The 22,539-nt window shown below is 37.1% G+C and overlaps 1 protein-coding gene across 2 annotated transcripts in view; it reads left to right on the top strand.

The window, feature by feature from the left end:
* The window catches only part of GABRA3 (gamma-aminobutyric acid type A receptor subunit alpha3), a 314,861-nt gene that overhangs the window by 258,501 nt on the left and 33,821 nt on the right, over positions 1-22,539 (top strand). For both annotated transcript variants that reach the window (XM_072818120.1, XM_072818119.1), the window contains exons 7-8: positions 3,922-4,065; positions 20,220-20,372. In XM_072818120.1, coding sequence (XP_072674221.1) covers positions 3,922-4,065; positions 20,220-20,372 — 297 coding nt within the window. The remainder of the gene's footprint in view (positions 1-3,921; positions 4,066-20,219; positions 20,373-22,539) is intronic.

Below are 22,539 nucleotides of genomic sequence, written 5' to 3' on the forward strand. Positions count from 1 at the left end.
GCTAGGATTTCTAGGCCCAATATTCAGGATTATCTGCTCAAAGCAGTCAGCTTAAGTTAAGAGGCCCACCAAGAAATTCCTTCTCTTTCTTAGGGGTGAAAAATATCTTCCATCTGCTACACTTTTCCTGAACAGACATGTTCTAGTCTTTACATTGTCAAGATCTTGAGTATATTGGGCAGAGCATCTCATTATCTTTTAAACATAGGGAATGGGCACCTGAGTGGCTCAGCGGTTGAGCATCTGCATTTGGTTCAGGTTGTGATCCCAGAGTCCTGGGATCGAGTCCCTCATCAGGTTCCCAGCAGGGAGCCTGCTTCTCCCTCTGCCTATGTCTCTGGCCCCTTTCTCTGTGTGTCTCATGAAAAATAAATAAAATCTTAAAAAAAAAAAACATAGGGAGTTAACGGTCACGGTATAACGGTAGTGAAGCGGTCACAGTCCCTCAGCAAGGTGCGCAGGGGGGCGGGTGGGGACGGTGCGGCCACCCCACCTCCACCCGACACAGAAGGGCAGGCTCCCTCTGTAAATCAGCTCGCAGGCATCCCCCAGCTATGCGTGAGTGATAAGGGGAATAACTCGGCACATAATGAGCAGAATTCCCAAACACCATCTCCAACGGACTGCCTATCGTTTATTCTTAGGAGGCAAAGTGTCTTGACCTTGCACGGCCCTGACCCGGAGCAGGCCCGATGGAGCTTGCTGACCGCCATCCGCTCGGGGGAGGCCGCAGCCAGGCTGAAAAGGGTTACTGTTCCATCAAATACAATATCTGTGAACGGAAGGTCAAGACTCAGCCATTCCATGTCCTCTGATGCCCAGGATGGCCACTAAATGTTGCCCTGTTACAATGCACACTTCACCTCTGCTTCACAGAACAACTTCATACTAATGGAGAATGTTGGCAAATGTATATCCAGATGTACACTAATATATTGTCAAAGTGTAAGAATTTGTGCTGTGGCATTTAATGCCAAAAGAAGAATTACAGAATTTATAAGTTATGATATTTTTTGGCCTTTTTTTTGCCTTAAAAGCTGAATATGCTGCTTTAGAACTTTAAGACAAGGTGTTAATGACTTTCATTTTTTTTTCAAATGAGAAATAGTCACCTTTTGTTGATTTCACTTACTGACACATTCTCTACAATGGTGACTTCAACAAAAGGATACATGAAGATTCGTAGACTTATATTTGTGTGACACATAGCAAATGTAGATCTAACATTTACTGCCTCAATGTTACAGTTTAATTGGAAATGTTTATAAGTTATATTAAAGTCTCTTTTGGCTGAAAGTATGATCTAGAGAACTAATATCAAACAAGTATATTCGGTTCAACAGTTAATTAAAATGATGAATCACTTAAATATATATATATATATTGGTAATTCTCTGTTTAGGAAGAGTAGAACCCCAAACATATATACTGAAGATGGAAGGCACTGGGGAAAATGAGAGGACAGGGCCTTGTGATAGTCTTCACTTAAAAGTCTTAAATACAGGAGTGAGAAAAGTCCTGAGGAGAGGATTTCCCTTTCCTCTTGGTAATAATAGTGTAAAGATCTACAATTCCATTTGGGGCCCCTAGATACCCCATAGGCAACAGTGGATGCTTTATTTCCAAGGTTGAATCACAAAGGACCATAGCTGTCTATAGGGAAGATCTCTAGACCAGAAGTTGCAAATTGGTGATTTGCAAATGTGATTTGTTTGATCCATGTAGTGTTTATAACTTTTAAAATTATTAGCAAAGATTTGAAATTTGGGAGATGTCACATAAAACCCCAGATTTGTTTGTGTTTTATGAAATCAGAAGATATGACAAAATTGGTCTCAAATTCTCACATTGTCACAATCAGCTAAGTGGTGGTTGTCCTTGTAAGTGGGCACGTGCTTGTCCATTCCCCCAAATCTCCATCCCTTTCCCTGAAAAAGGGTCCAATGTCATTTGCCATTAGTCAACTCATTTGCACCTTTGTATTACATATAGTAGAATTAACAGCTCCTAGGAGAATTAAGAGGAAAGTGACATAGTTCTTGCTATCAAAACTTAAGGAAAAAAAACAAAGACTGAGAGAACTGGGTGTCAGGCACTGAAGGGGACACTTGACGGGATGAGCACTGGGTGTTATTCTGTATGTTGGTAAATTGAACACCATAAAAATAAATTTATTATTAAAAAAACAAAACAAAACAAAACCAGGGGAGTTTGCATTTCCTTATAGAAATGAAGAATATTTCTGCATCTTTACTATGCATACAAAGTATGCCTTTGTTGGAGAAATAAAACCAGATATTAACATTATGTAATTTGTTATAAGGAACTATATATAATTGATATATAAAAAGGATGTACAATGAAAGTCTTAATTAGCTTTAAAACAGACTGAAAGTTCAACAGGTTTTGTGTTTAAATGCATACACTGAGTGTTGCTGCTGGGAAATACAATTGTATATTAAGCAACAAAACTTCCCAGGTATCAAAATATTTTATAGATGCCAAATTTATTTTAAAAATGTCTATTGCAGAAAAATTATATGTTGAACTACAAGTATTTTTGTTTGTTTTGAATAAATGAGACCATATATAGGGCATATTATGTGGAAAGCTGGATTTCTTGTGGTATTTTCTTCTGTAGCTTATGAAAGCGCAGATATTAAAAAATACTGCAGAGTTGTGTATATTTTTTCATGATTTCAATGAGAATTTTGATGTGAATGAAGAAATTTTTGGCTGTTGCCTATTACAACCAAATCAGAAGATGGTTGGAGTATATTGAAAAAAGTCTTAAGAAGTATAATAAAAGCAGACCACAATTAGTACATGTGAGTGTTAATGTCAAACTTATTAAATGTATGTCCAATGTTGCAAAGTTTTGTAGAGACACAGAATTTATGTTTGTTCACTGGTAGATTCACTAGGAATTATTTGCTTTGTGGTAAAAGGCTTAAATAGAGCATATTATATAGACAGCAGCTGTCACCACCAGCCGGAGACCTCCCACTGACTTGAAGGACAGCTCAAAAGTTGGGTGAAATGAGTGAATAGTATGGTTTGGCTTCTCTTTATGAACCTAGGTGCCTGAGTTAGGTCAAGATGCTCACCCCAAACATAAAACCCACTGTACAAAGAGTAAATCCATGTCTGGAAAGAAAGCGACGTTCTTCCTTTAAGATACTGACTTAAACTAAATAACCTCACTCCTTATTCTTCCACCATTTCCCTTACCCACAGCCCTATTAAAACTAATCCATACTTAAATTCTGTACACAACATGGGAATTCCAAATACAAGACCTGACATTAATACTTTGGTGCAGAAGTAAAGGGGACAGATTTCCATTTTGCAAATCAAAATGGTAATAATTTTTAAAAGAACATTGTAATAATTAATTATTGCTATTTTTAATTTGAGGTTTTTATGTTTTTAATTTAAAACATCTCTACTATAATTTTTTGACCTTATATGCTCATCCCATGATAATTAAAATTGTACTACACTTCTGACAGTTGATTTTTACAACTATCCTGATTTAATTATTTAAGATCCCACGCCTACAGGCATTTGATTTTGGGACATCTGCATTAGATAATATTTTAGCTATTCCACCCCTTGCCTCTACTGCCTATCCTCCAACACAAGGAAAAGTTTAACAATTTATTATCAGTCCAGAATACTGTGAAAGTAATTGAAAGAAGAGACCACTTTGGGTTCACTCCTGTCTACCCAGCATAAACTATAGTAGTTATTCGGTGAGTGTTTACTAGATGGATGGATAAATGTAATTCAGTTGAAGACAGAATGCATACCCAGAACTCTTCCAGGATGGAAGCCGTATTTCAATCTCCTGCAAGTTCAGTTTTAAGGATAATTATTTTCTTTTCCCTTAAACTTCTTCTTGACCCTTTTCTCCCGTAGATGCCTATACAACAGCTGAAGTGGTTTATTCCTGGACTCTTGGGAAGAACAAATCTGTGGAAGTAGCGCAGGACGGCTCCCGCCTGAATCAGTATGACCTGCTGGGCCATGTTGTTGGGACAGAGATAATCCGGTCTAGTACAGGTATTTATTTATTTTATTAATAAGCATTTTTGTAACCAGACCACATACCAGTGCTCTTAACTATGATACCTTGCTTTCTAAATGGGTTAGAAGGTTAAGGACATTAAGGGCTGTGGACCGCTCTCTCTGAGAGGATTTTGGGGTTTGGCCATGGAGTTGGTAATTGCTGGACCAGGCTGACTAGCTGGGCAGACACTAATGCACATAGCTGGCCCAAGTCCAAGAGTTCTCCCTCCAGCCAGTGTGAGTTAGCTGCTGGAGCCAGGTGCCTGGTTTTGGAGAAAGTATACAGGTGCTAGAGATGAATGTGCCCAGGCCACCTGGATTTCATTACTTTGCTCCAAAGAGCACTCCATGCCTCCACGGGTGGTCTACTCTGCTCCTAGGGCTCAGATTCTGGCTATGCCTCCTATCCTCTGGAAGCATTGAAAGTGTGGTCTGGGGCCAGTTGCCCAACTTCCCCAACTTGGTTTTTTCACACTGGATGTGTACCATGGTATAAGTATTGCCCACTGGTTGCAGACCTAGTGCTAAGTTTGCATGTCCTGACCTGTGAACTGGGCACAGGCCTTATTATTAGAGTGCTCAAAACCCACTTACTTCCTGGGACTCCATGAAAGGGTAGGGCCAAGGGTACCTCAGCTGGACTTCAGTTTTATGAGTGTGTATATGTAGGGGGTAGTCTTCCCTACCTAGACAGTGGTTCTGCTCTCCCCAAGCAGGAGGAGGGATCAGAATCTTCAGCACCCGCATGTGCACACTGCATTCCTTCTGTCGTTTGGTACCCCTTAATGTTTTCAAGCAGAAGCCTTTGTCTTGCTCCCGGGTGCATCTGCATTGTGCTGCCTTTGCAGCTGGGGCCAGGACCTCCCTTCTGTGATCACATACTTGAAAGCATGCCTGTTCTCCATCCCACTTGAGCTGTGGGCAAAGGATCCAGGATCATAGAGGAGGTCATGTGTGTTTCCATGGGTGACAAGGCTCTGCTCAGAGCAGCACAGAGGGACCCTAGAGGCCCAGGGCACACATGACCATTGAATATCTATGCTGGGGGAGGGAAGAGAATTCCCTGCTACATCCTCACTTCCCAGTCCTTCCTTGGCATGGCTCACTTGGCATCAACTTTTGAGATCCATCATTAGCTCTCCAAGCATCCCCAGCTCCCATTTCATTTGGTTAAGCTCCTATTTGTTTAGTTTTTATCACACAGGCAATGCACATTCATTATAGGAAAAATAGAATACACAGAAGAGCAAAATATGGAAATTAAAATATTCTTTAATCCCATCATTAACTGATTATTGTACATTTTGGTGTATAATCTTTAAGAAGTTTCCCTTTGCATTTTTTTACATAAATACCATTGATACTGTTTTTAATTTAATTTTATATTTTAAGTTAGTTTTCTTGTCACCAAATATACAAAATCCAAATAAAATATACATGCATTAGTAATATTTGTATTGAAATATACTTGACATTATATTAGTTTCAGATATACAACCTAATGATTCCATTTTTATATATATAGCAAAATGATTATCACAGTAACTCTGGTTACCATTTGTCAACATATATAGTTACATTTTCTTTTCTTGAGAACTTTTAAGAACTACTCTCAGCAACTTTCAAATATGCAATACAGTATTATTAACTATAGTCACCAGGCTGTACAGTACATACCCATGACCTATTTAGTTTATAATGGAAGTTTGTACCTTTTGACCACCTTCACCCATTTTACCCACTGCCCCTCCCATACTCCTGGCAACCACCATTCTGCTCTGTGAATCTATGAACTTGGTTTGTTTGCTTGTTTTTTGTTCTTTTTTAAAAAAATTCCATATATAAGTGAGCTCATACAATGTTGGTATTTATCTGACTTTTTTAGCAATAATGCTAAATAAGGTCCACCCATGTTGTGGTAATTGGCAAGATTTCCTTCTTTTGATGGCTGAATAATATTCCACTGCATATATGTGTGTGTGTGTGTGTGTGTGTGTGTGTGTTTGTGTGTGTGTGTATATATATGTATATGTATATATATATATATACATGTATATATCTGTATAAAATGTATATACATTCACAGCACATTTCTTTACCATTCATCTATTGATGGACAATTAGGTTATTTCTGTATCATCTTGACTATTGTAAAAATGCTACAATTAACATGGGAGTACATATATCTTTGCATTAGTGTTTTCATTTTCTTTGGAAAAATACCCAGAAGTGGCATTGCTGGATCATATGGTAGATCTATTTTTAACTTTCTGAGGAACCTCCATACTAGTTTCCATAGTGGCTGCACCAATTTATATCCCATCAACCAAAGCGCACAAAGGTTCCCTTTGCTCCACATCCTTGCCGATACTTGTTGCTTCTTGTTAGTCAGTTATAAATAATAATATTTAAGCAATTAGAATAGGTATAATAAACATTTATTATTAGTTGTTTTAGGTACTTTAAAAAGAAAATTAAGAAGCACTCCAAGGCTACAGAATTCTTGACAGTGATTTGATTAGTATTGTTATCACTGGAAAGTGTACCATTTCATCGTGAAACTCAATAAAATAAGATCTTCATTTTAATAGCCTCATATGTGTGGATCATCATCCATTTAACTAATCATTTAGTATTATCGTCTGTGTTTTATGCTATAAACAACACCGTGAAGACCTTCTTTTCCTATATCACATTTTGTCCCTGTGTAATCATCTGCCTAGGAAAGTCAGAATATTGAGATTACTATTTCAGAAAGTAGACACATTTTTCACAATTTCAATACATATTGACAAATTGCCATTTTAAAAAAGGTTAAACAATTCATGCTCCCATTTTCAGTGTATTAGCATGTCAATTTCCCTTCACTATTGGCAATGCAGATGTAATGGGTTGAATTATGTCCCCTCAAAAGATATGTTGAAGTCCTGATTCACAGTACCACAGTAAGTGACCTTATTTGAAAATAGATATAATTATATTACATCTCAAATTAGTTTTGAAAACTGATACAACATGTATCAGTAAAGAGGTGGTTTAATGTATTAAATTTGTTGACATAATACTATGCAGCTGTAAGAAGGAATGAGGACATTCTTGATGTATCATTCAAAGGAAATGTCTTCAGGACATACTGAGTGAAAGAAAGCAAAACACAGAACACTGAACAGTTAGGGATATATACTGGTATAAAGATAATATTTCTAGAAGGATACACAAGAGGTTGTTGTTTTTGTTGTTGTTTTGTTTTTTAAAAAAGAATATTGTAGAAATTACAACTTTTTAAAAAAGATTTCATTTATTTATCTTGAGAGATGGAGAAAGAGTGCATGCAAGCCATGAGCAGGGGATGGGGCCAAGGGAGAGAATCTCAAGCAGACTCCATGCTGAGCACAAGCCCTACACAGGGTTTGATCCCACAACCCTGAGATCATGACCAAGAGTCAAAAAAAAAAAAAAGTCAAAATAAAAAAAAAAAGAAACCAAGAGTCAGACAATCAACTGACTGAGCCACCCAGGTGCCTCAAGAGGCTGTTAATCATAGGAGGAGAAATGAGAGGGGTGGTTTGGGGGCTTCTATGGGAGGGAGACTTTTTGCTGCACATTCATTGATACCCTTTGATTTAGGAACCATATTAATATTATTACCTCACATATATGTGTATTGTTTTCATGTGATTATAAATTATGGACATTATTTTCTGGATTCTACTCCATGTGGGGTCCAGCACATTAATGGAATGCTGGACCAGAGAAAGACCCATAATCTGTGGATGTTCAGTTTTATGAGTGGCTTTCCTCTCTGAATGCTCTCAGTCCTCAGTATGAAGTACAGACATACCTCGGAGATGCTGCCAGTTGAGTTTCAGACCACCAAAATAAAGCAAATATTTCAATAAAATGAGTCAAGTGAATTTTTGGATTCCCTGTATATATAAAAGTTATGTTTATAATACATTTTAGTTTATTAAGTGTACAATAGCATTATATATATTATGTCAAAAAAATGTATATACCTGAATTTTGAAAATACTTTATTCCCAAAAAGTGCTAGCCATCACCTAAGTTTTTAGCAAGTCATAATCAGTGATCACAGATTATCATAATAAATATAAAAATAATGAAAAATTTGAAACATTGCAAGATTTACCAAAGTGTAACACAGAGACAAGAAGTGAGCAAATGCTTTTGGAAAATTGGCACTATAGACTTGTTTGACAGAGGGTTGCCATAAACATTCAATTTATTAAAGACACAGTATTGAGGTATTTACTTAAAGAAAACAACAATAATTAGAAAAGATATATGCACCTCTATGTTCATTGCAGCATTATTTATAATAGTCAAGATATGGAAGAAAATGAAGTGTCCACAATATACAAATGGATAAAGAAGATATGATACACACACGCATATGCGTGCACACACACACACACACAAACACTCACACATACTAGAAAATTACTCAGCCATAAAAAATGAAATCTTGCCGTTTGGGACAACATGGATGGTCATAGGGGGTATTATGCTAAGTGAAATAAGTCAAACAGAAACACAAATACCACATGATTTCACTTACACGTGGAATCTAAAAACAAAACAAAAGAAATTAACAAGATATAGAGAAGACTCATAAACACAGAGAACTGGTGGTTTCCAGAGGGGAAGGGGTGGGTTATGGGCAAAATAGATGAAGGGGATTAAGAGGTACAAAATTCTAATTATAAAATAAATATGTTATGAGGATGAAAGGTAAAGCATAGGGAATATAGTTCATAATATTGTAATAACTTTGTATAGTGACAGTAACTACGCTTATCATGTGAGCATTGTGTGATGTATAGTATTGTCAGATCACTCTTTTGTGCTCTTAAAACTAATATAACATTTTATGTAAACTATACTTCAATAAGATAAATAATCAAGTAAATGAAATGAGATATGCATGTAATTCTAAGCAGAGGACTCCTCTTCTTTGCTCCAGATTCAATATTGTGTTAAATAAATGAATAAAAAGTCCTCAAACTCTGTGTTTAGCTGTTCATACCATTCCCTATTTCAGCACCAATTCCATTTTCTCTCATTTGGCAAAATTACATTAATTTTCTAAGTAGAGGATGTGGATATATGATCTTATTTTTCCATTCCTAGAAATTTGACCATTTGTTAGAATAACATTTTTATTACTGTCATTGTATATATTATGTTTCTAGACATGTAGTCTAGATAAATAATCAGAAAATAAGAGTAAGACACAAAGACAAGTCAGAGAGATGGAGATGAAAGGAATAAAGAAGGAAAGATAAAAGTACAAGGAACAGAAAAAGAGAATTGAAAGATGAACAAATTTAAGAAAATATATCCACTCAGTATAATGAGTTAATTTGCCAAGCTATTTAAAAAAATCTTCTTGTGTCTTTCACAACCTTTGATACTAGTTAAATTGTGAATGTGTTTTACATTGTGTTGTCAAATATTTCACATTTAACACAAATGGAACTTAATAGGCTGGAATGCAAAGGCAGGGGAAAATTCCCCAAACCACTTAGAGGGTCGTCTTTCATAATCAGACACACAAAGAGAGGCATCAAGAAGAGGGGGAATATAATGATCCACTTTATAGAAATATATTCAGTTATATAAAGCATTAATTTGCTGAACTGTTCTGTGTTTCTAATCCATAGATAAAAACTAATTTGTGAATACATATGCATTTTATGTTTTATATTGTACCCTTCAACATTTCACACACAACACAGATGGTACTTAATAAGCTTAATAGTAAGTTCTGTATTTCTAATCCATAGATAAAAACTAACTTGTGAATACTATGCATTTTATGTTTTATATTGTACCCTTCAATATTTCACACACAGCACAGATGGTACTTAATAAGCTTAATAGTAAGCTGAGAGTAAGGGTGGAAATAAAATGAAGAAATTGTAAAAAAAATCTTCCAATCTGATCAAAGCTTTGGTTCTTGCTTAGGTAGAGAAGAGTATGTAAAGAGATACAAAATTATCAGAGTTATATTAAGAGAACCTAGTCAGTTAATTGACACAGTGAATTAATTTGCTAAGCTTTCTAAACATTCACTTGTGATTTTTTCACCCACAGAAAGTATCTAGGCTATTAAAAAAATTTATTGGAGTTCAATTTGCCAACATATAGCATGACACTCAGGGCTTCTATGGTTACAACTGTTTTAGATCCCACACAGTATTTGTCTTTGTCTTTGCCTTATTTCACTCTCAATAATGTCTTCTAGGTTCATCCATATTGTCAAAAATGGCAAGATTTTTTCATTTTTTACAGCTGAGATAGTACTCTTTGTGTGTGTGTTTAACTATATATCACATTTACTTTATTCATTCATCCAGTGATGGACAGTTAGGTTGTTTCCATGTCATGAATATTGTGAATATGCTGCAATGAATATAGGGGTGCAGATATCTCTTCTATATACTGATTTTGTTTCCTTTGGACATACCCAGAAGTGAGCCCGCTGGATCATATTCTATTTCTATTTTTAAGTTTTTGAAAACCTCCCATAGTAGTTTCCATAATAGCTGTGCCAATTTATATCCCACCAATGATGCACAAGGGTTCCTCTTTATCCACATCCTTTCTAACACTTGTTATCTCTTGTCTTTTTGATGGTAACCATTCTATTAGGTGTGAGGTGATATTTCATTGTGGTTTTGATTTGCATTTCCCTGATGATTAGTAACATTGAGCACATTTTCATGAACCTATTGGCCATTTGTATGTCTTCAAAAAATTCCATTTAGGTCCTTGGCCCATTTTTAATTGGATTTTTTAGTTTGTTTTGTTTTTTTGCTATTGAGTTGTAAGAACTCTTTATATATTTTGGAGTATAATCTTTTTTAAAGATTTTATTTATTTATTCATAAGACACACACACACACACACACACACACACACACACAGGCACAGACACAGGCAGAGGGAGAAGCAGGCTCCATGCAGGGAGTCCAATGCGGGACTCAATCCCGGGACTCCAGGACCACACCCCAGGCTGAAGGCGGCGCCAAACCACTGAGCCACTCGGGCTGCCCTAGAGTATAATCTTTTATTTTTTTTTGTTTTGTTTTTTTGTGTTTTTAATAATAAATTTATTTTTTCTTGGTGTTCAATTTGCCAACATACAGAATTACACCCAGTGCTCATCCGTCAAGTGCCCCCCTCAGTGCCCGTCACCCATTCACCCCCACCCCCACCCTCCTCCCCTTCCACCACCCCTAGTTCGTTTCCCAGAGTTAGGAGTCTTCATGTTCTGTCTCCCTTTCTGATATTTCCTACCCATTTTTTCTCCCTTCCCTTCTATTCCCTTTCACTATTATTTATATTCCCCAAATGAATGAGAACATATAATGTTTGTCCTTCTCCGATTGACTTATTTCACTCAGCATAATACCCTCCAGTTCCATCCACGTCAAAGCAAATGGTGGGTATTTGTCATTTCTAATGGCTGAGTAATATGCCATTGTATACATAAACCACATCTTCTTTATCCATTCATCTTTCGATGGACACCGAGGCTCCTTCCACAGTTTAGCTATTGTGGACATTGCTGCTATAAACATCGGGGTGCAGGTGTCCCGGCTTTTCATTGCATCTGTATCTTTGGGGTAAATCCCTAACAGTGCAATTGCTGGGTCATAGGGCAGGTCTATTTTTAACTCTTTGAGGAACCTCCACACAGTTTTCCAGAGTGGCTGCACCAGTTCACATTCCCACCAACAGTGTAAGAGGGTTCCCCTTTCTCCACATCCTCTCCAACATTTGTGGTTTCCTGCCTTGTTAATTTTCCCCATTCTCACTGGTTTGAGGTGGTATCTCACTGTGGTTTTGATTTGTATTTCCCTGATGGCCAGTGATGGGGAGCATTTTCTCATGTGCATATTGGCCATGTCTATGTCTTCCTCTGTGAGATTTCTCTTCATGTCTTTTGCTCATTTAATGATTGGATTGTTTGTTTCTTTGGTGTTGAGTTTAATAAGTTCTTTATAGATCTTGGAAACTAGCCCTTTATCTGATACGTCATTTGCACGTATCTTCTCCCATTCTGTAGGTTGTCTATATATAAAATTATGTCATCTGCAAAGAGAGACAATTTTACTTCTTCCTTTCAAATTCTGATGCCTTTTATTTCTTTTTCTTACCTGATTGCTCCAGCCAGGACTTTCAGTATTATGTTGAAAGGAGTGCTAAGTGTGGAGACTTATGTCTTCTTTTGATCTTAGAGGAAACGTTTTCAACCCACCATTGAGTACAATGTTAGTTGTGAGCTTGCCATATATGGACTTTTTTATATTGAGGTACATTTCTTCTATACTCAATTTGTTAAGAGCTTTTTATCATGAATGAATATTGAATTTTGTTAAATTATTTTTCTGCATCTGTTGAAATGATCATTTGATTTTTTTCTTTCATTCTATTAATGTGATGTATCACAGTTATGGAATTGCAAATGTTGAACCATTCTTGCATCCCAGGGATAAATCCCACTTGAATCATGGTGTTTGATTCTTTTAAAGTGCTGTTGAATTTCTTGTCAGTATTTGTTGAGAATTTCTGTGCCTGTATTCTTCAGGGATATTGGCCTGTACAGTTGACCCTTGATCAACACAAGTTTGAACTGTATGATTCCACTTGTATGTGGGGTTTTTTCAAGAAATATATTGGAAAAATATCTGGAGATTTGTAACAATTTGAGGAAACTCACAGATGAACCACATAGCCTCAGAATATCAAAAAAATTAAGAATAAGTTTGATATGTCATGAATACACAAAATATATGTAGATACTAGTCTATGTTTTTATTTACTACCATAAAATATATACAAATATATTATAAAAAGTTAAAATTTATCAAAAGTTATGCACATATACAGAAATGGCTCAGGGATCATTCACAGTTGAAAGAAATGTAAACAAATGTAATGATGCAGTGTTAAATCATAACTGCATAAAATTAACCACAGTACATACTGCATTATATTAAGAATTTTATAGCCACCTCCTGTTGCTCTTATAGTGAGATCAAGTGTTGTGAGTATCCACTTAAAACACTATGTGATACTAATCATCTCCCTGTGAGCAGTTCGTCTCTACAGTAAATTGTGTGTCACAGTAGAAGGTGATCTCTCATGGTTCTTGCATATTTTTCATCATGTTTAGTGCAATACCTTGAGTAACACCATGGAAACCATACAAAGTGCCACTAGTGATTCTAAGAGAGCTTCTAAGATGCAGAGAAGTCATAACATTACAAGAAAAGTTCAATTGCTTGATAATGTACCATAGACTGAGGTCTACAGCTTCAGTTTCCCACCATTTCAAGGTAAATAAACCCAACATAAGTAAGGACCATTACAAAAAGAAAAAAGGAAATTTGTGAAGGTATCACTGCAACCACATCTGCAGGTAAAAACCTTGTATTTTTTGTGAAATATCTTTGTTTTTTTCATTGAAAGTGCAGCTTTTATGTGCAGGATTGCTATAAGAAAAGCATATCTGTAATATGATTTAAGAAAAAGTGAAATCATTATATGTCAATTTAAAGTAAAGGGAAGGTGAAGGACTTAAAGTATGGGAAGTTAATGGCAGCAAAGGGTGGTTTGATAATTTTAGAAAGAATTTTGGCTTTAAAAATGTCAAAATAACAGGAGAAAGAGATCTTGTAACCAAGAGGCAGCAGATGAGTTCCCAGACACCATTAAAAAATCATTAAGGAAAAAAGATATCTGCCTATACAGGTTTCTAATGCATAATTTCTAATGCACAAAATGAAAGTGACCTATCTGGAAAAAAATGCCACAAAAGACATTTATTAGTAAGGAAGATAAGGGAACACCAGGATTTAAGGATGGGAAGGACAAGACTAACTCTACTGTTTTGTGAAAGTGTAGTCAGGTTTATGATCAAGACTGCTCTTATCTTTAAAACTGTTAACCCTCCAACCTTAAAGGGAAAAGATCAATACCAGCTGCCAGTCTTTTTGTTGTATGGTAAGAAGGCAAACACTTCTTCTGGATTCTTCCATCAATGTTTTGTCCCTGAAGTCAGGAAGTACCTTGTCAGTAAGGGACTGTCTTTAAAGTTTTTTTTTTTTTTTTTTTGATATTTAACAATGCACCTGGCCACCCAGAAACCCATAAGTTCAACATCAAAAGTATTGAAGTGGTCTACTTGCCCCCAAACACAACACCTCTAATTCAGCCTCAGCATCAGAAGGTCACAAGGACCTTTAAGTTTCATTATACATGGTACTCTATGTTAAAGATCATCAACAATACAGAGAACAACATGAAAATCTGGAAGGATTGTAACACTGAAGATGCCATCAAGTCTGAAACAATCAATTCCTGCTGGAGAAAACTGTGTCCAGATGTTGTGCATGACTTCACATGATTTATGATAGAACCAAAGAAATAATGAAAGAAATTGTGGTATGGCAAAAAAAAAAAAGTGGGGATTGAAGGGTTTCAAGATATGGATCTTGTAGAAATTCAAGAGCTAATAGACACCACATCTGAGAAATTAACAGAAGACAACTTGATGGAGATGAGTGCTTCTGACCAGTGCCAGACAATGAGGAAGATGATGTAGAAGTAGTGCCAGAAAACAAATTGACATTAGACAATCTGGAGGAGGGGTTCCAATTATTCGAGACTGCTTTTGACTTTTTTATGACATGGACCCTTCTATAATATGGACACTGAAACTAAGGCAAGTGGTGGAAGAAGGATTGGTACCATATAGAAATGTTTTTAGAGAAATGAGAAAACAAAAACAAGTCAGACGGACATTAGAATGTATTTCTGTAAAGTTATGCTGAGTGTGCCTGCCTCTCCTACCCCCCCCTTCTATCTCCTCCACCACTTCCATCTCTGCCACCCATGAGGCAGAAAAACCAATTCCTCCTCTTCCTCTTCCATGTACTCAACTGGAAGACAAGGAGGATGAAGACCTTTACAATGATCCAATTCTACTTAATGAATAGTAAATAATCATCATGGCCTATAGTTAATTAACTTATCTGTTATGTGTTTGTGTCCTTAAGTGAATATCTAATAACTGTACAGCAAGAATTGTATGAGACATTATTGTGTCATCATCATTACCTAAATATTCATTGTGAAGAACATCCTGTGTTAAGGCTTGCATGGAAGTGGATAGCCAATCCTTACATAAACATGAAGTGAGTGATATTTTATATAAAACTAATAATGTATTAGTTTTCTGTTTTATAACTTTGCTTTCAAAGAATTACATTAACATACAGTAATTCTCTCTTCTAATTGGAGATAATGCATATCAGTCTATCATCACAGGCAAGTGTTTTCTTTTAAGTATCAGTGTTTCCAATACCACATTATGAATATGACTATAATACTGTATCCATAAAAATGTTATGATGATTCATTCATCAGTGTATGGGCTAAGCCACCATGAAGCAATTGTATTGATTATACTAGGCTACCATAAAGCAATCACATTGCTGCTTCTTTGATATCAATGCATGAATTGTTATATTTGTAAATAAATATTAATTTCTTTTTCACATTTTCATTTTTGATGTCTAGTGTCAGTTACATGTATAGCATTTATAATGTTTTGTATTATAAAGACAGTATTGATGTAGGCACCAACAGATGGTTTGTCTTATAAATAGATGAGGTAAACTTATAGTATCAATAAATACAGTACTATAAATATATTTTTTCATCCTTATGATTTTCTTTTTTTTTTTTTTTTTTTTATTTATGATAGTCACAGAGAGAGAGAGCAGCAGAGACACAGGCAGAGGGAGAAGCAGGCTCCATGCACCGGGAGCCTGATGTGGGACTCGATCCCGGGTCTCCAGGATCGCGCCCTGGGCCAAAGGCAGGCGCCAAACCGCTGCGCCACCCAGGGATCCCATCCTTATGATTTTCTTAATAAAATTGTCTTTTCCCTAACTTTATTGTAAGAATACAGTACATGATACTTATACAAATTGTATGTTAATCCAATGTTATTGGTAAGGCTTCTGGTCAACAGTTGATTATAGTAGTTAAGTTTTGGGGGAATCAGAAGTTATAGGCAGATTTTCCATCATGTGAGGCTTTGGTGCCACTAACCCCAGCATTATTTAAGAGTCAACTGTAATTTTCTTTAATTCTAAATCTTTATCTGGTTTTGGTGTTAGGGCAATGCTAGCCTTCTAAAATGACTCTGGAGGCACTTTCTCCTTTTCAATTTTTTGGAAGAGTTTAAGGAGGATTAGCATTTATTATTCTTTAAATGTTTGGTTACCCATGAAGCTATTTTGTCCTCAGCGTTTCTTTGTTGGGAGTTGCTTTATTACTGATTATATCTCCTTGTACCATATTGCTCTGTTTAGGTTATCTATTCATGATTCAGTGATCCATGCTCTACTATTCAGCAGGGCCACAGGAGGCCTCTGTTGCATGGGGAACTAGCTACTTGGCAGCAGTTGGGTACCGCACTATTTTGAAACACAGGTTAACCCTGGCATGCTCTACTGCTTGAGGGCAGAGATCCCTAGGTATTACAATGGGCCTGTTTCAACTTACTTATGGAGGTCATCACTTTGGGGATTAGAATGCCATGATCCCTTCCCCCTCTCAGCAGTGCAGCAGGAGGTATTGACCTGTGGGGGTTTCCATTTTGGTAGTTGGGGGTCACCATGACCCCCAGGCAAGACAGCCAGGCTGTTTTAGACCTGTGCAGGTCACTATTTTGGTAGGTGGAGACAGGACATCAAGGGGTATGATCGTTTTGTCTAGACTACCACCATTAGGTAAGGCCTCTGCTGGAGTTTTGCTACTGGTCCAAACTCTGCTGTTGGATAGTACCTCTGCCTGTACTCATCTGTTTGCCAGAGTTGCAGGCTGCTTTCAGAGGTTGAGTTTCCTGTACAGGTGGGGACAGACTGCTGGCTGGATTCTGATCAGGCAAGTTTGCTAGCAGGGACCCCGTATTACCGCCAAGATCCAAGCACAGGTGGCTGTAAGTTTCATCACCCTCCTTCTTTCTTCCTAGTTGACTCCAAATGGTCTAGCCTTCCTGATTCCTCCAGTAGGCAAGACAGAAATGGGCCTCCACAGGAATACTCTGGAATACTGGGGGAAACTGGTTATCTGCCTTAGGCTCTCCTTTTCCCACTAGAAAAACCCCAGACCCAGAGGAATCCTCTAGGTGCTACATTGGCCTGGCCTGGGGGAGTGAAATAGGTGGCGAAGTGAAGCCATTTCTCTTACCTTTCTAATGTGGCTTGTCTTGGATTTTGTGCTCCAAGAGGATGCTTCAGTTTTACTCCCCTGGTTCTCAGACTTTAACAAAGGTATTATTGTCTGTAAATAATTACTAATCTATATATTTGTGATAGGATACTGGAGCAGGGATGTCCTATTTCACCATCTTGCTCATCTTAGGCATACTCTTTGCTTCTTTGGAAATGAGATAGGAAGACAGAAATTGAAAGAAAGAAGGTTATAAAAGAAGATTGAAGGAAATATATTCAGTTATTTAAAACTAATGCCTGATTTGATAAGTTTTTTAAAAGTCCACTTGCTTTGTCTTTTAGATCTACAAATATAACTAATTTATGAATAATATTTTTTTTAAATTTATTTATTTATGATAGTAACAGAGGGAGAGAGAGAGGCAGAGACACAGGCAGAGAGAAGCAGGCCCCATGCACCGAGAGCCCGACGTGGGATTCGATCCCGGGTCTCCAGGATCGCGCCCTGGGCCAAAGGCAGGCGCCAAACCGCTGCGCCACCCAGGGATCCCAATTTATGAATAATATTTATTATACATTTTATATATTAAATATTCCACATGATCAGATACAGGATTAATAGGAGTTTAGAGATATGAGACTAAGATGTGGAAGAGGAAAAATTGTCCTAGTTAATCAAAGTCCAACTTTCATTAAAAATAAATCTTCAGTGCATTTTCTTTGGAGAGAGAGAGGCTGAAGGGAAGAATAGGGGGAGAAAGGAGTGGAAATGCAAGCAGACAAGAGAGGGGGATGGGGAGAAGGAAAGAGCAGATGAGTACAGGGAACAAAGGCAGAAATAAAAGCATTGAAAAAGAAAAGAGAAACTCCAAAGTTAAAATGAAGAACACATTTTATAATTTTGTATGAGAGTTCTTTGCTAAATTAAAAATAAGCCAATTTTTATTTTCCATATTCACATAAACAAGTTGGAAGCTGAATACACACACAATATAGATTGTATATCAGGGCTCCTGAGTGGCTCAGCTGGTTAAGCATCCAACTTTTTTTTTAGATTTTATTTATTTATTCATGAGACACACACACACACACACACACAGAGAGAGAGAGAGAGAGGCAGAGACACAGGCAGAGGGAGAAGCAGGCTCCATGCAGGGAGCCCAATGCGGGACTCGATCCCGGGACTCCAGGATCATGCCCTGATCATGCCCAAAGGCAGGCGCCAAGCTGCTGAGCCACCCAGGGATCCCAGCATCCAACTCTTGATCTCAGTTTAGATCTTGATCTCAGAGCCATGAGTTCAAGCCCAGCACTGGGTTCCACTCTTGGCATGGAGCCTACGTAAAAGGAAAAAAAAAAAAAAGGATTGTATCTTAAGCTTTGGATGACCAGAGCTGCTTCCTATGCTTAGGTATGAGGAAGTGGGTGGGGTAACAAAGTGGGAAATTGCCTATGGGAGACCTGCCAAAACCAAATGTGGGTAGAGGGAGAGAGATGAAAAATAATAAGCTCTAATAAGTAAAATAGTAGAGCAATCAGATTGCATGGGCCTTTGGGGACTATTTTGGGGAATTTGGCTTTTTTTTTTAACTCTGAAAGATGGGAAGCCACTGGAGTCTTAAGCAATAGAGAGACCAGATCTGACTTATGTTTTAATATGATCGTTTTTGACTACTATACTAAGAATGCTTTGAAGGGGGTGAGACGAATTAGAATTAGAAAGCTATTACAGGATCTAGGGAAGAGATGAGTGGTAGTAGTGGAGGTAATGAGAAGTAGTCAAAGTATGAATTTTTTTTAAGAAGGAACTGTCAGGGTTTGTTGATTGATTGGATACCTCTGTGTGTGCACATAGATGCACGCATGAAAGAAGGAGGGAGAAAGAGAAGTCAATGATGGTTGCCAGCAATTTGTGGCATTCCCTGGCTAATGGATGCATCTCTCCAATCTTTGCCTCTATCATCACATGCCATCATATATCTCCCTGTGTGTGTCTATCTTCTTTTTATACAAACATCTGTCATAGTGGTTTAGGGACCATCCTACTCCAGTATGATCTCATCCCAACTAATTATACCTGCAACAACCTTTTTAATTTTTTTCTAAAGAAGGTTACATCCTGAAGTCCTCAGGGTTAGGACTTCACCATATCTTTCTAGGAGACACAATGCAACCCATAACAAGTAGGAAGCCTAGGTGGAAGATTTTTTTTTTACTTTTTTAAAATGTATTTGAGAGAGAGGGCAGAGGCAAAACACTCAAAGTTGTTTGTCACATAGTAAGTAAGTGTTCACTATTCTTTTGGAATGGGGTGATATATGCCAACCCACATTCTGCTATATGAACTTTTGGTTCTAACTCTGTAAGTCCATTCAAACAGCAGAGTGTAGTGGTTTAAAAAGTATAACCTGTGGAACTCATATGGCCTTCAATTCAGGCTCCACTGCTTAGTAGCTGGATAACCTTGTATAAGTTGTTCAATGTCTCTTTGCCTCAGTTTATTGGACTATAAAATAAGGATAGCAATAGTATCTACCTTATAATATTTTTATAAACGTTAAGTATTTTAAGATATTAAATGTTAAAGTGCTAGAAGAGTGCCAATCACATAGCAAATGCTGTAGAAGAGACTGGTTTTTTATTATTATTTAAGACACTGATTTATTTGGATGAATCTGTATCAAAATTGCTCTGAACAAGCTGTGTTGGTACAGTGTTAGCATACATTTTTGCACAAAAAATTGTACTACTTCATGATTATTAAAGAGATCTGGATATGTGAACTTGGGAGGTGCTGGAATGTATTGGAGCCCACCTTGGTTTAACAATGTTTATGCAGCTATGTATTGCCTAATTTTACTCTCTCTCCAGGAGAATATGTCGTCATGACAACCCACTTTCATCTCAAACGAAAAATTGGCTACTTTGTGATCCAGACTTACTTGCCATGTATCATGACTGTCATTCTGTCACAAGTGTCTTTCTGGCTCAACAGAGAATCTGTCCCTGCCCGCACGGTCTTTGGTGAGTGTTGTTTTATGGATAATGAGCAGGTGGGGGCATTGGCAAAGTCATACAATGGACTGTCAGAGTAAGGATAAGGAAAGTGGATGGGAGCAATGCCTCAGCCCAATGTTAGTAATTGAGACATCAGATCCTGGTGTTTCAAGCAACTGAATTCTTAACAAAAAAGTGGAAATAAGAAGAGTGTTGGAGTAGTAAGATTACTAAAATGCCTCCTGTCTCAGTCACGTTTGCTTCAAGAACTGGGGAGGGACTGAGCCTTCAGTGAAAAAGAGGAAATTAGTGAGCAGAGCTAGAGATGGTGACAAGTGGGAAACTAAGTTGACAGCAGAGAATTGGATTGAGTACTTTTTTATGATCATTTTTTTATAATCATCTGACATTGCTGTTTCTCCTCTAGCTTTTTTGAAAGTACAAATTATCAGTAAATGCTACACGAAGTTTGAAGGGTTTTTCAATAGTACCCACAATCAGGGAAATTTACTTCAATAGAAAGTTACTGATGTCTTAAAAGAGATTTATACATCATTAGCATTTTCTCCTGGGAGACTTAAAACATATAGAACATTTTCTGCTTGTTTTCCCTTCATGGCAGTGGTGTCTGTGAGGCATACACATGGATATACTGAGTACCCACACAGAAGGCCAATATTTCCTACCAATATCCTGAAGCTATACTGTGTAGTTAAATAGTAAATAATGTCTTAGAAAGAAGCAGTATTTAGGTCAGGTAGAAGAGACAGCAGTAGAGAAAATGAAAGAGTAACCTGTAAAGTAGGGGGAAAAAAACTAGAAGGATGTGATAGCATGGATGTCAAGAGGAGAATGTTTCAAAAAGCAGGAAATAATAATCTGGTGTAAATTCTGTGTTTTTTAGGTAAGAAGCATGTAGAGACTGTTGAGTATGGTGATATGCTTGGTTCTTGAAAAGTTCTAATGAAGTGGAGAGAGCAGAATCTATAAAGGAGTCAACAATTTTTAGAAATATAACAAACTACACACCCTGAAAAGTCTTCTACAAAATCCTAGAAAAGCTAGACAAAATATAAAAAACATTATTTTTAAATATCTTAGCTGATAAGAAATTAAAGGAAATACTCAAGGACCCAAATGGAAGAGGGAACTAAAAATTGGAGTGTTAATCACATGAACTGATACTGTTATAGTTTAGTTGGAAGATGGACTACTAGTCTTAGTAAATAATATTTTGAGTTTTAAGGTTACACAAGAAAGGCTTTGAGCCCGAGTGAAGTTTAGGATTATAACTAGGGCTGTGGTGGACTAAATCATGGCCCCCAAATAGTTCCATGTCCTAATCTCTGGAACCTGTGAATGTTATCCTATGTGGCAAAGGGACAGTGCAAATGTGTAGTAAATTAAGAATCTTGAGATGGAGAGATTACCCTGGGTTATCTGGTTGGGCCCTAAGTATAATCACAAGTGTCCTTATCAGAGGGAGGCAGAAAGATATTTGAATACAGAGCAAAAGGCAGTGTGATGTAGGAAGGTGGAGAGATTTGAAGATACTATATGCTATTGGCTCTGAAAGAGGGGGAAGGGGTCCATAAAACTGCCAGACCTCTGGCCTTCAGTAGTGTAAGAAAAAATATTTGTGTTGTTTTAAGCTACTAAATGTGTGGTAGTTTTTTCACATAAACCATAGGAAATGAATACAAAGATTCATCCCATAAATCCAATACCTTTGAAGGATTATGCCCTAGAAAGAACATTAAGAAAAAATACAGTAATCAGTGCAGGGAGAGGAATGTCTATTTTGACCTGATCTCTGTATAAAATATAGGATTCCTTAAGAATTTATTATTTAATTTAAACGTGGCCCCACATGAGTTTAGAGTTCATATTTACACTAACTGCATTGATGTAAGAACCTCCAACATAAAAGGTTAATTTAAAAAGTGATTACAGGGATGCCTGGTTGGCTTAGTGGTTAAGCATCTGCCTTTGGCTCAGGTGGTGATCCCAGGACCCTGGGATCAAGTCCTGCATCGGGCTTCACGTGGGGAGCCTGCTTCTCCCTCTGCCTATGTCTCTGCCTCTCTCTCTGTGTCTCTCATGAATAAATAAATGATCTTTTAAAAAATAAAAAGTGATTGCAGACTTTTTATGAAAGAAGAGCCAAGAATAGCCAATATCTTCCTGAATAAGG

Source organism: Canis lupus, chromosome X (genome assembly GCF_048164855.1).
Source record: "Canis lupus baileyi chromosome X, mCanLup2.hap1, whole genome shotgun sequence".
Classification (NCBI taxonomy): domain Eukaryota; kingdom Metazoa; phylum Chordata; class Mammalia; order Carnivora; family Canidae; genus Canis; species Canis lupus.